We start from the raw sequence: 15,611 nt of genomic DNA, 5'->3' as shown, positions 1-15,611 counted from the left end.
AAGTGCAAAGAAATAAGTGATAAGAATTTTCAGTATAAAAGTGACCATCTGTGTTTCATTTGCTACATTACTGTGCATATTGTGTAAGAGCAATAGTAAGTGTTGAATAGAATAAGAAAACTTGAAACTTGAAATTATCTTATTACCGAAGTCATTCTACTTGTCAGTGACACCAACAGTGTTTAGTTCCTACAATCAATGGAAAACAAACTGCCAAGAAAATAAAACATGCATAATTTTTAGCTTTAACATGCAAATAAATACTTTGGATTCTGAACATTCATGAGCTTCATGTCTTTACCTGGCATGGCAGCAGCTGGCTGAGTGGCCGAGTCCGTACTCAATGAAAGGCGACCACCTTTGGCCAATCTATCACAGAAGAGGGTGATGTTCTTCTTCAGTCTGCTGGTATCTTTGGGCATGGACAACTGGCTGCTGAGAGTCAGGGCCTGCTCCTTGGAGCTCTTTGATAAACAAGTTCTTAATAAGTAAGAGACTGCAGCATCCACAGTTTCTTCCCAACCCTGCATTAGAGAAAAGGAAATTAAATAAAATTAGGTGAACTGCATTATGATATATCATATTAAAAATAAGGTAATAAATCATGGACTGAGAATTTTCAAACTAAACTGGTACATATAATATGGTTTTGGGGTTAATGAGTCATGACCCATTAACCCGTTAAGTTTCATGATCCAGCTTAATGAAGTTGGGCCACGAAAACCCAACTTCAACTTGTACAAGCAAAAGTTGAAAAAATAAACTTATTCCAATATTGAGGTCGGAGAAATCGAATTTCTTTAGTAACAATGTATGGACAGTATGAAACAGAACAGCTAAATTCAGTTGTTGCATTAATAACTGAAAACTAGAAGTTCCTGGTTGTGCCATTTGAAATTAAGAACAGAATGGAGATGTAAATAAAAGCACAATATGTAGTATATAATATTAGGATGATAAACATCAAGGCCAGGAAAAAAAATACAGATCCAATTATACATTCCTTGGACTCACAAAGAGTTGCATAATATGCCAATAGCAGAGAACACCATGACTGCAACACAAAGGTAAAGATATTCAGTACCCATTTATCAGATCAATTAACCCTAAGTTATGAGCACACATGTGTCAGTGCCGTGATGAACAGGGTAAAGATATTCAGTACCCATTTATCAGATCAATTAACCCTAAGTTATGAGCACACATGTGTCAGTGCCGTGATGAACAGGGACTTTGATTTCAGCAGAGTGTCAAGCAGTAAATATTTATGAAAAGACCAGCTTAGTAATCACTTCCAGTTAAAACAAACAAATTACACTTGGAAAAAGCAAGTAAGTTTCTTTTCAATAAGCACCTTGAATAGCATATTTAAAAGTTAGCTTTGAATCTGTAGTCTATACTGTGGTTTTACCCAAACAAATCAAAGGCATTCCTTTAAGTAAGAATTCTGGATAGAAGTCTTTGTGACAAGGTTATTAGGTTAATGAATAAGATCTAATACATTATCTCTATCTCATTTTTGCAGTATGACATGCAGATTGACTCCTCTTGATATTCTGGAATCTTAAATTACACTCTGATGAGCCTATGTGATTAATCCACAGCATCTATAATCAATGAATTGCAAGACAGTCACAAAGTTTTCTCATGTCTTTTCATTACAATCTTACAGAGCTTGGATAGAGTTAGCAACTAATACAAAGGGCTTGGTGGCCTGCTAACTTCATGACTCACAACATCTCTTAGTATTCAGCCACCTGTAAGCAAGTTCCATGTATGTGCTGCCTACATGCACAGGAAAGTATATTTAACCACTGCAGTATTAGTGTCTGCTCTCTCAATGCTCCTGATTGGCTGTGACTTATTTTGGCAAGTTTAGTGACTGGAGAAATTCTTACATGACAATCTGGAATCACTCACCTCTATTTGCTGCTAAGCTAGCAGAAGGTAACACCAAGCTTGCTCTTTATGAGGCGAGTACTCAGAAAATAAAACTCAATCTTTTCGTTTTTAAGCTCTCTTATTGTATTTTCTACTTGATTGAAAACACTAAGCTGAACAGCAAAATTGCCTACATATACAAATTTCCATGACTCAGTAAGAGTAATGTTTGGTAGAATGACAACATCAGCCCTGACATAGCCCCCTGAGCAAGTAAGGTTCATGGGTTTCTTCAATTAAATACATCATGGCTTTTTGTGAAGGACACTACTTTTATCACAGAAAATCAAAGGCCACCTTCCTGATCTTGTTAAACTCCTAAGAACAGATCCAGGGCCAATGCTTACTAGTGGTCAAGTACATCAGTGAGACCTCACAGTCATATGCACTTCATCATTGTCCAAACATTCTCTATACTGAGTGTCCTGGAAATGTGATGTGTGTGTGTATAACATATTTACATTTTGTAAAGGAACAGGATCACCTAGTGAGGTTTTCTTAGTCAGCATTTGCTTTTCTGACTTCAGAAAAATAACATTAACCCCTTATCTTATCTGGATTTGTCCCCCATAAAAAATCCATAAACTAGAACAAAAACTATGTAAATCAGAAAAAACATGCCAATCAATCAATCAGTGCTGTAGTAGCTTAACATTTTGCAAATATTCTAGAAAGAGTCCATTAGAATGCAATGCATCCAGTGACCTGTGATGGTGACAGGAAATCATCCATTCTGCAGCCAATTTAAAGAGGTTAATGAGCTGGTAAATGCTGTCTACATTCCCACATACTGGGCAATGAAATTTAATATGTACAAAGTACCAAAAACAGCCAAGCCAGCCACTCCTAATTATACTACAAATCATGAAAAATAAGAACAACATAAACATAGGAATCTTGAATTTCACTAAAAGACAAAGAAACACATGATTAACTGTTGTCAGCATACAGTAGCTCAGGAGCTGGCCAATATGTCTCTCCAAATAAGTTGTAAAAATGCAGGCAAAAGCATTTAAATAAAAGCACTGACTTACACACTAACAAAAGTCAGGAAATTAAAAGTGGCTAGTATTCTGTCCTTGGCTCACACAGGTATGTTTTACTTTATACCACAGCCTTAACATTTTCCAACCCTTGTTCTTGTGTTTCATTTCCATGTAAAACTGGTTTCTCAGTAGACCATAAAACTATCTTCCCCAATTCAAGGTCTGTTGACCGAGTAAGTCCAGTCAAATCCAAAGCAGCCTTTATGATTAATGAAAGAGTACACAAAGGCTACCTCTAAATGAAAAAAACTTGTTGGAAAACTGTTAAGGTGATTTTGTACAACTAAGAATTAATGGCTGCAAATAAGACTGCATTTGTCAGCAATTTGTATTGGTGCAAGGGGAGAATTGAAGAACAAGAAAAATTCTTCACATGTTAAAAAAGCTGAGAGATGTTTGAAAATGAAAGTATCCTCATCTATAGCCCATACTGCAGAATTTTCTACTACCACAGTTGTAATATTCACCAATGGATTTCTGTGTAGAATTCTGCATATTTAAGGACCAAAAGTAACACCTTCAACAGGTGGGTGATGCCAGTAATCCATCATTCTATGGCCAAAAAGCATTGCCATGACTGCAACAATAAATGCCAGACTCACAGAAAGAGGCATTATTAAATCATCCAAAATCTTTGTGTAATTGAAATAGATAAGAAAGATATTTAATTCATCCATTTTACTGTTTCACAGGGAAAGGCTGGGCTTCATGTTTTGCACAGACACACTATTATTTTTCTCTTTTAGGTAATGGGTAGAGATTGGCACTTTCTTTAAGCCAAATCAAATATACTGCAGGAGTCTGAAGACCAAATGCAGATTCGTGATACTAGCGTGGCTAATATAAATATAATTAGTGATCTGTACAAATTGCCACAAAGGAACCTCAGATGTCATGGCATATCTTAGTGTGACCATAATTATACATTCAAACTCACTTTGGCATAAGACTTCATCCAGAATACCTTGTTTGTAGCCTGACACTTAGCTGCAACATTCCACTCCCCAAGAGTTTAGCTAGTTAAAAAAAACAAGGTCAACTAGACAGAGATAGGGGCAGGATGTGAGGGAAGGATTTCCATATTGTTGTTGTTAAGACACATAGAACACATATAGGTAGGAAGAAGTCTGATAGGGCTCTGTTGTCAGATTTAGTGGGTTTACTCATAAGGTGTACCTTCTTAACACATTTATACAGGTAGTATATTTCAGAGATCTACAAATGAAACCTATTTGTCTTAAGTACAAATAAATCATTCTAATAACAAATCAGTCAAACTTGAACAAGATTCCTAAGTTGTATGCATAAGCCAGACAAGTATTTCACTGTGTACCTTTTATTTTAATAGCCTTTATCTTTATTAATAATACTCCTAAGGCAACAGCCATTTTCTGAGCTGCCTATGATGTAATCTATCCTGGAGTGACAATCAAGGCAGTTCTGAAAGAATTCAAACACAGTGTGAAACATACTGCATAAACTATGCAAAATTGGTGCCAGCCAAATGATGGGAATTCTTACAGCTGTTCACTCAAGAATTTGCCTGGCTATATCTTATTTCTTTATTTTAGACACAACAGTGATTTCATCAGTTTTCAAAAATGCTGGAATACTTGAAGTTCACAATATTAATCACAACCTTGGCATTTATGCTTATCTCAAGCACCAGAGGTTTCTGTATCTGAAAGCATTGTTTATGCTAATTCACAAGAAACACCAGCCATGTGCCTCTCAGCACTCTGCTTTTACAGCAATTAAAAAAAAAAAAATCTCTTATTCGTACATATACAAACCAGCAATCCACTAATCCATGGCTACTGACCTGGTAGTATCCAATACAGGCACAGACCATCAGCAAATTTGGCCAGGAATTGACTGCGGTACCAGTCTTCCTAACTCACGTTCTTCAAGCATATTCTATATTTCTAACTTATTTATTTGTCTCAAAGAGAAGATAATAGCCACAGAAGCCACAAACTAGGCATGCAACATCTGCCTGTGCTGTCAGAAATGGAAATGACAAACCTCCCTCATTAGTGTTCCTGAAAAATTATGGCTAAAAAAGAATTGATAAACTCTTCAGGAGACCTTTTGGAAAGAAACGGAATAAAAGAAAAGGCAAACCAAGAGTCTCAATATCTATTTAGGACTCAGAAAAAAATGCACCAAAATAGTACTGAAGTCTTAATGTATTACATCTGAACAGTGCCAAGAGACAGTATATTTTTTAAGAAAAGGTTTTCTAAGAAAAAATTTTTCTTCGTTGAAGAATTATCCTTGTAACAATATAAAGCCAGTTTTGGTTAATGTAATGCATTAGAATCACCAGCCACAGACTATCTGGAACCTTTTACAATTCACTTATGCATTAAAAAAAAAAAAAAAAAAAAGCCATACAACAGAAAAACCAAAGCAAAAGCACCTCCACACATACAAATAACAAAAACCTACCACCGGGATAAACCAAAAAACAAGGTACTGGCAAAATCCTACAGACTAATGGAATTCAAGTCTGATGAAAATCCAGACAAATGACTCAAGCTTAAATACATTCCAAATCTATAAAGTGCCTAAGAAGGACATTTGCATTGAGCACACAATAGAAAAATCACAGCTGAAGTTCTTACATTAAACCTGCTTTCTCTAGTCATATCTTTTTAAGTCATTTATGATGCATAACATTCATAATATTAACTTATTTGATTTTGACTCCTACTGCCACTTAAAGAAATTCAGTTCTAATACAAATTCATAGACTGATGAAAATTATATCAAAGTGAGGATATACTTGAACATCCCAGACAAAGTAAGAGCCAGAATAACACAAAAAAAAAAAAAAAAAAAAAGAAAATTAGTATGATACATAGTTCTAGAAAAATATTTCAAAACCATAAATGAATCAATTTCACTGTAAATTATGGAAACCATCCTTATTTGTGAGCTGGTACTCTGAAGTCAACCTGTCACAGTTGAGATGGCCACAATACACAGAGTATCACCATACAACTTCAGAAGGCTTTAAGCATTCCCCCAAACAGAGTAACACCATACCAAATCAGAAGGCTTCAAGCATCTGCCCATGCAGAGAACATCACTTCAGAAGGCTGCAAGTGTCTGCCCTTCTTGTTCCTCATCAGAACCTTTTATGCCATTACCTTTGATGCATTGCACCTGTGTGCCCTCTGCTCCCTTTGGTGGTTGGTCAGTGCACCTGGGCACTCCCTGGCTCATTGCTGCCAATGCTGCTCCCCTGACCCACACAGCTGCAGCCCACTGGGGATGAGGCTCAGCCACAGCCCCACTCCCAAATACCACAAACTGCACCCACAGCAACCTACTCTGAAGAGCTTTAGGGACATTTAAATCTTATTAAGGGTTTGGACTTGGAAAATTTGCCTACTCCAAACAAATTACAATTTACTTGAAACATGAGAAATAAAAGCCAAACAAGGGACAAAAGAAAATGCAAATCCCAGAGAAATACAAGGTAAAATCTTGATAACTCTGCCCACAATATGAGCAATCAAGCTCTGTAGGGATCCTGGCACAACAGATATGTAAAGTAAAAGCTTAAACAGTCTGTGAAGAGCAACAAATAAAAGACTACAGAAAGGAATCAAGATTGTACAGGAAACTGTATGAGATCTGTTTACAATATTTATCAAACCGGTCATAGTATAGCAAAACAGATCTGTGCAGAGTTATTTAATATTAAGTATTTATGCCAGCAACTATTTTCCAGCTACTTAAGAATGTCTAATTCAAATATTAGTCTTTTACATTTTGAGGTTAATAGACTGCAAAAATCAGATTTAGCAAAAATCCATTGTGAATAAAGTGGGTTAATTTAAAAGTCTGTCACAGACACACTTGTAATTCCTGCACAGCTGCGCTGTAATTGCCAGTCATAAAAGAAACCGCAGCTTTATCTGTTCAATGCAGAAATATTTATTTAATAGGAACTCTCCAGCAGCATAAACTACTCTCTACAAGAACTTTTCATTTTGAGTCCTACTTGGTAAACATATATTGATAGCCTATGGTAGCCTTTTTCTCACTTCACATGAGAAAAATCTCTATGACAGATTCTTTCCTGGAAAGTAGAATTGTCATTTAAAAGTTTCTCTGGTATTTTTGTCAGTTCACAAATGACCAAATGCTTCTGCATTAAATATAAATATAGCTTTTGGAGGATTCTATTCTATGGACACTTAACTTTAAAACAAGATTTGCCAAACTCTCCTTCTATAGTGTCTTTAGATATGGAAAAAAAGTTAAAAATGCATATGGCTTAGTAATCAAAGTAGTGTTCTTAAAATTATCTTTTACAATAGGCAGTATTTTCTCATTTAGGAACGCTGCTCCTAAACTAATCTAATGGAAAAATCAAACTGTAGAATAAAAATATTTAAAGCAGTGGGTGTTTTAGAAATCTAGCAAAGCGAGCATCTATAAAAAAGGTTCTGAAAGCTGCATGCATGAGAATTATGACCTCTATCTTTTGTGATTTTAATTAATTTTTCAAGTCAAATTCTGAGCAAAGTCCTGCTCACAGAAACAGGTTATGGTTATCAGCAGTTGTAGGATTTTCTGTATTAATGAAACAACTGGTAACATGATTAAAGAGTGTAAGAAAGCAAAACCTGTAAGAAAGCAAAACTCTGTGTGGGGATCATAGTCTAATATTTCTAACACTGCTTAACTCTTAGATGTTTTTGAGATTAGTAATTTACTCTCAGGAAAGTGCATGCTCTACAAAAAAATATATACCAGGATGAATATAGATGATGGTTCCATTAGCTCCTCCATTAAAATTTAACCTTTGTATACTGCAGCCAAATTTCCATATGGGCTGCACCCTTTTGCATTTGATGTTCTTCATTTGCACAGAAAGACTTTCAAAATTAGATTAGATCAATAGATTTCTTCTTGACAAGTAATGAGTCTGTGTTACTCAACTCTTCTTTCAAATTGTCTCATATCTCAAAATTGGAGCAATACAGAGTGTTCCCTGACAACTCGTTTGTTGGGGTTTTTTCCTTGACAACTGTGGTCATTGAAGAATGGGTAAGAGGCAAGGAAAAGGGCATATTTTTTCAAAAGATAAATTTTAACTATCTAATTGTACAGTTATTCATCTAGTAATGCTTATTTGTTGTAATATTAATGCATCCTGTCTGGAATAGTGAAAGTTCATACATTTCATAGGTTTCTGTAGACACTATTGCCCAATCCTGGATTTTTGAGATTTTTTTCATCTTAATTTTCTTTCTACCTTGACTTCTTATGACCACTGGCCCCTTCTGGGAACTGATGAAATAAACTCTTGCAAACACTACATGAATGGAATGGCATGACTTCGCTTGTTGCCAGCTTCAGAAGTCTGTTGTTTTTATTTTTAGCACTGAAATCATCTAACACTTCATCTTTCTTTTCCTCAATAACTTTTCACCACTTAGTTAGGAAAACTGAGGTGCTGTTTGGGTCTTGCAGAGGTTGTCTACAGGCAAGAAAACATACCAAGAGTTGTGCATCTTGCTAAGAAGTGCTACACATCCAGGAATAGGTTTGCCATACATTAACTTTACAATTAGGATCAGTGAGATAACTTTAAGTATGGGGAAAAGGAATCAGACCTTGTTACATTCAGCCTGGAGTAAAAAAGTAGAAAAAACATATACTAATACAAGGTTATTGAAATTCTCATTGCATCCCAGCCCATACTCCATTTTTATAACACTGATATTCTTGGAGAGAAACTTTTCATCTTTCACTATATCTCTTGTTAGGTTATTAACACAATATGCTATGAAATACTGACAAATGAGATTGTGTTTTCAAAACCTGTGAATTATGGAAGCACACACACTAAAATATATGAGACCTGAAAAAAAAACTCGTTATAAAGTTTGTTTCCTATTTAAATTCTCAAATTACTTTAGATCTACACACCACTATCTTTTAACTCAGTTGTGTTACTTCAAATTGTGGCATTTCTATTCTCCTAAAATGCACAGGTGAGGACAAAGAGGACAGTGGTAAACTGGACTTGCATGTTTACTTGGATAGACAACTTTTAAATTTATTCTAGGGGTTTTTTTCCGTACAACAGTATCTGAAGCAAAGTTCATTAACTCCTCCACTGTTTGTACAGACTTGACTTATAAGCTGTTTTACTTTTGAGGTATCTAAACCATATTTTCAGCTTTATTAAACTTTCACTTCATTGAAAAAGCCAGGAGATGATGAAGGACATAAAATATGCAATCTGTATGTTCCTTTAATCTGGTCTAATTTAATGGAAGTCTCTCACTATCTGTGCAAATGTAAGAGAATACTGGTATATCATTCTTAATCTAGAAATTAAGACAAAGCATCTTGCCATTAACTAAAAAGAAAAAAATCCATCTGAAAAAATGACTGCTCTAAAATCATGATTAAAAAAAGTGAGTTTTTTTCTGGGATCTTGTAACAAGATGAAAAATTCATACGATGTCTTCTGTATGATATCCCTATTTACCTACCTCTGTCTAACTGTGTGATATGATATCTTTGTAAATTCCAGTAGACAGATTATACAACAGCACACCATGTGAACAATAGCTATAGGTTATCTAGTAATGACCAAGAAATGCTACATGATTGCAAGTTAGAACCAAGAACAACCATCAACAACTTCAGAACCAAAAGCAGTCTCACCACAACTGGTTCCCTCCACTTCTCCCAAAACCAAAGATAACTTGGTGATTTGATCTTCATACACCCTCTCAGAAACATTACTGACCATAAGATCGAAGGGGAATGATGAATATTGCTGTGTACCATTGGCACATGTTCAATATAAATAGAGAGCTTCACAAAATTATTGGGAGGTATGGTTAGATACAATGCTACTAACATAGCACCACAGTATTTATAATAAAAGTGTCATAGTTTTTAACTGATGCCAGACAATCAGAAAGTAAAACCAACAATAAATATGCAATTTTTAATTCTATAAACCCTGTCCTATTAGAAAACATAAAGGTCATACTCCAATAAAGAGGAAACAGATTTGTTTTTTCAGTATATAAGCAATTCCATCAGAATTTTACAGTCAATCATAAATCCCATTGCCTTTCCAATATGCTAGTACAGTACTGATCAATACACAGAATCATAGAATGGTTCAGGTTGGAAGGGACTTTCAGGACCCTCCAATTCCATAGGCAGGGACACCTTCCACCAGACCAGGTTGCTCAAAGGCCCATCCAAGCTGGCCTTGAGCACTTCCATGGATGGGGGATACACAATCTGTTCCAGAGCAGCACCACCCTTCCAGCAAAGAATTTTTTCCTAGTATCTAATCTAACCCTACTCTCCTCCAATCTAAGGCCATTCCCCCTTGACCTAACACTACATGCTCTTGTGAAAAATCCCTCTCTATCCTGCTTGTAAACCCTTTTACTGGAAGACTGCATAGCAATAGTCTGAGGATCTTTCAATTAGGACACAATATCAAGGGAATTCTTCACTGACAATAAACTTCTTTACAAGAAAAAAGAAAAGAAAAGCAAAAGAAAGAGCCACTGATTATATATATTGAGTGTTAAGACCCTTTGCTGAACAACATTTCTGTAATCACTGTAATGCATCACTCTTGTCATTAAGCAGTTTAGATGACAACTGATCTGCACTCCTGGTATGCACCACATACTCAGTAATTACTATGACCCTAAAATGGCTCTTTGTACCTGAACTAGACAGATCACCCTAACAAAGAGAAAGTTTAGAGGTCCCCATTACAATATTACATACAGAAAGATGTCTGATAAAAGAAGCTTATTTAATTTATTAAACAAAGAGTACATCTCTTACAACTGCAATACTTCACAGGATATACAAATTATTTCAAAAGATGGTGATATATGCTGGAAGCAAACTAATCAAAGCAGAACACAGTTCTGCCTTGACTAATTTACACCAAGAAATAAGATTCCTAAGTAGGTCTCTGCTTACATCAGACACAGCGCACTGAAGATTAACTTCAGGGTCTCCAATACCAGCAGAAAAAAATCAGTGCTCAAGTTAAAATTATTTCTCAAAACTTTTTAATCAAAATACATATAACCAATAGATATGTAGATTCTAATAGATTCTCCATTGGCATAAGCTTTTTACCAAGGCTGAATGCTTGTTCTGACCTTGATACAATTTTCAGGGAATACAACTAAACAAGACAAGAATACAATTCTTTCTGTCCTTTGAACTTTGACAATAATGCATACCATAATGCATACTATTTCTGCATAATTTTGTTTAAATCAATTTTATGCCATCTGGAAAAAATAGAGACAGCTTTATTTTTTGAAAACCATTACTATTGCCAACCACCAGAAGCAAGCCTGTTAAAAAAATAGAATCTTACAGCCCCTTCTTATTAAACACCAGAAAAATAGCAAATGATAAAAAATTTGAAAAAACAATTGGGCATAGCTTCTTTTGATAATCTTTTTAAGTGGAAAGCATCAGATAAACATATATTATAAATTTTTAGTAATCTATAAAAGCTTCCAATAGATCACATTAAGCCCTTCTTTCTCAGACCAAGATAATATTGGCACTTTTCTATTCTGCTCAGAGAATTCACTGTGAGGAATTACATGAGTTTAGCTACAAATGAAGATCACTAGGTAGTGGTGCAATGTGTCTTCAACTTACTATTGCTGCCATAACCCACTGTCTTCTCAGTAAATAAAATTAACAGCATGACGAGAATGGTTACCAGACACTTTAAGGAACTGTGATAGCGCTGGCAGTAGTGGTAAGACCACCTCTATGGTCTTCAAATTTCCTCTTTTGTCCAAGTTACTTAACATTTGATCTTTTGTGTTTAGACATTCCAACACTGTCAAATAATCAATGAGTTTGAAACTCTGCTTTGAAGGATAACAAAAGTAGAAACAGTTGCAGTAAATTAGTGGCTTTACAACCACGTGTCTTTCTGTCCACCTACTCATACTAAAAGCAACTGAGGGAGCTGGGCTGGAGAAAAGGACATTCAGGGGAGACCTTACCACACTCTTCACCTCCCTGAAAAGAGATTGTAGCCAGGTGGGAGGTAGCCTCTTGTCTTGCACAACCAGCAACAGGACAAGACAACATCTCAAGCTGCACCAGAGGAGGTTCAGGTTGGACATCAGAATGGGCTGCCCAGGGAAGTGGTGGAGTCCCCATCCCTGGAAGTGTTCAGGAAATGACTGGATGTGACAAAGGTTGGACTCCAGGATCTTGCAAGTCTTTTCCAACCTTAATGCTTCTATGACTCTATTATCTCTGGTATACTCTGGTCCTCTTGAAAGCAGGCTATCACTGCTTTCATATCAAAACATACCATGAAAGAATGTTTGAGGTACTTGAACCATTGTCTTTTACCTCTCTTATTGTCCAGCTGGATCACATACACACGCATGAGCAAAGCGCATCAGCACGAACCAGGCACCACTACTCAATTTTTAATCTTTCTCCCTAATACAGGCCTTTGCTACTCTTCCTTGGGCAGGGAATCTCATTTCTTCACCTTCTTCCCCTCACTTGACAAACTTATGTTACCCTGAACCAAACTAAACTTCAGGCTGAGACTGATCTTCTTTATTGAAAAATTATGGGGCTTATTGGGCAAAGCAGAAAGCACCTTCCTTTTATTTTAGTGATTAAGGGTTTAAAGCTTATTAGCTTTTTGCCCCCATTTCTTTTAGACTTAGATGGTTCACTGTACCAGAAGAGTCTTTCTGAATCATTCTGTTTCATGGTAGTGACTCAAATAGGAGGAAGACTTATCTATTAGTTTTTATCATTAAAAAATGTTACTGAATGTCATTTAATGTAATTTTCCAAGTTGGAAAAAAGGCAACAAATTTCATGTGTTTTTCTCTCTAAAACCACTTATCTGCAGATGTATTATCCACCTTGTTTCTAAAAAGAAGGAGGGGAATAATGTATCTGCTGTAAACTAGTCTGTTCACAAAAATAAAGAATACAACCATACGTAAAACTGGCTTCAAGTTATCCATCCTCACGGCCCACTGCCTTGTGGTGGTTTTGAGGGATTTTGTTGGTTTATTTGGTTTGGAGTGAGGGGTTTTTGTTACATTTAAGAAATTTTAACTAAAAGATAATTTGTACTAGCCTATAGCAAACAAGAAAATATTAAATATTTCAGCCTATTTTTAAATATTTCCTTTTGGTACACAGTTGGAACTTTGCATTTAAGAAGTAGTTACAATGACAAGTGGAATATAGAAAATCTAAGGCACAAAAAAATAATTCCAGATTATTTGTATGGCAATCAAGAGCTAGGTTGGATTAATAACAAGAACTAAAGTGACACTTCCCAATAAATTCTAAAAATTAGAGTTCATAAAAATTACTCTTGCCAAAGATACAATTATTAGCTCAAAGCTTTAAAAGCAGAGGACGGCAATGGAAAATTCAAAGAAAATTTTTTCTAATGTCAGTCATGACAGAATTAATCCTGCTGGAATTACAGAAATAACCTTACCTTTGATTTTGAGAGTTTAATCTCAGTAAAGGATTCTTTCCACAAAATGGTATTTTTTACATTCCTCAAGAACTGTAGAGTAAAACCCATTTGCTATCATGCATAAAACCTAGCAGGCTATCTAGTCTTTCCCAAATCTAGTCTTTCCCTTTCTTTTTTTTTTGTGGATTACATTCAGATCATCTTCTTACAGTAAGCAGAGACATTTGACAGTAACTCCTGTGACTTTTACAGGCACTTCAGGAGTGTTTTCTGACACCATTTCTTTTTCATCATTGCCTTAAAGTACATTTTTCAACTTTATCTAATCAACACTGTGAAGTGGTAAATTCATAGTCCCTTAAGTAAGTTAATTACTGTAAATCATAGAGTCAATTAAAATATGCATTTCATCCTCAGGCATATTTTTCTTTCAAATTACAACTTCAATAAAATCATAAGATCTAATACAGACATTTACTTGGTTAGTATGACTCCAAACATAAATAAAGAGAGATGGAAATGTACTTCCTCAACACTGATTTATAGCTGTTACTGTTAACTATAGTAACACAAATGTGACTACAACAAGCAAGAAATGATTCTGAGCAATGAAGCACTCGTATGTAATTATTTGGTAACAACAGGAGAACTAGGAAAATATTTACTCTTCAGTAAAGTTGCTGCTGATGGCTGTATTTCTAAGGGCCCTCCATCAGTCTTAAAGTCAGAATGTCTGTATTGACAGACATATTCTCCCTTTGTAATGTGTTAAACAAAGAAAGCATTAATACCTTAACCATCAGGCATATGAGCCATCAGTCAATCCAGACACCATCCAACCATTATACCAAAACTACCCCGTGTAGCATGAACCCTTTGAACCCTTTAAATTAGCCTGGACAAATTCCCTCCTCTCCCAAACGGATTTCCTATTGTAAACATATACTTTATCACAAACTCAGCATTTTTCAAATCTTTTTCTATCCAGAAAACTCAGCTTGGTAAAGGACAATCACTGAAAAACACCCCTTAGGAATATGAGGGGTTTTTTTGTTTCAGACTTTATAGTACCTCAAATTGCTGTCAGTCCCTGTTACAAGCTAATAACAAATATGTTAGTCTAGCAGAACAGTGACCAACTCTCCATGTAACAAAATCTCTAGTACTTTTTAACATCATTAACAAATCATGGATTCTTTTGTCTCCAAAAGCGCCCTAAAGTGTTTTACTACCATATATTTCAACAGATAGAAAAATACAGAACTCAAAACCAGTATACATGTGAAAGTATATTTTGCATACAGCTGTAACACTATGCTCTGAAATAGTATTAATATATACTTCTATATTTTAACTATGGATTTTATTTTAGTGTCACAGTAACAAGGTACATTGGGCAAAACTGCAGCTAACTTCCCTGCAACTACTTTCCTTCAGTTTTGACATCAATTTTGAGTGGCTTCATTATCAGAAGAATTAGCTCATTTACCCCGAGAGAGATCTCGTTATATTTCTGATGTTATACTTCTACAACTGTGCATCATTCATGAAAGAATCACTGAAAAAGAGGAATGTCCTTGTATTTCCAACACTGAACAACCCGCTTAGTCGGTTTTATCAAAGCAATGCTATCTAGGTGTTAGTTAGAAATTTACTGCCAGAAACAAAACATGATGCCAAATATCTGTTATTCATATAAAATATGCAAGTTTGCAGTATTTCTTCCACTATATCATTGCAGACAAGAAAACCCAAATTTTATATGTTCTTAGACAAAAGTTTACAGCAAGAGAAACCATTTAGCAGTCTGAGAAAAAAATGGTGACACAATGAGAACAGAGAATGCCACTTTCACATTTGCTAAATATCTAACTGAAGTGATTGCCAGGTCTAGAAAACAAGATACAATCTGTTCTAAATGAAATGGCATGTATGAGAATAATGTTGATGTTATGGTAAAAGAGGCATTTCTTTTTATGTTAACAGTGTTTTCCAAACATTTCCCTTTTTTTAAGAAAACACTTCCATAGTTCAATGCTCACAAGGCAGAAAATGTTCTGGAGATGTAGACTGCATCCAAACTGTCTTCTAACACATTGCCT

At 35.4% G+C, this 15,611-nt stretch overlaps 1 protein-coding gene across 1 annotated transcript in view; it reads right to left on the bottom strand.

Annotated features, from left to right (window-relative positions):
* BBS9 (Bardet-Biedl syndrome 9) overlaps positions 1–15,611 on the bottom strand; it is a 286,159-nt gene that overhangs the window by 140,431 nt on the left and 130,117 nt on the right. Inside the window, exon 21 of the mRNA XM_059481140.1 lies at positions 302–524. Within this exon, the coding sequence (XP_059337123.1) occupies positions 302–524 (223 nt within the window). The remainder of the gene's footprint in view (positions 1–301; positions 525–15,611) is intronic.

Source organism: Ammospiza nelsoni, chromosome 1 (genome assembly GCF_027579445.1).
Source record: "Ammospiza nelsoni isolate bAmmNel1 chromosome 1, bAmmNel1.pri, whole genome shotgun sequence".
NCBI lineage: Eukaryota > Metazoa > Chordata > Aves > Passeriformes > Passerellidae > Ammospiza > Ammospiza nelsoni.
Note: the sequence above shows the minus strand (reverse complement) of the source record. Positions and strands in the feature narration are given on the sequence as shown.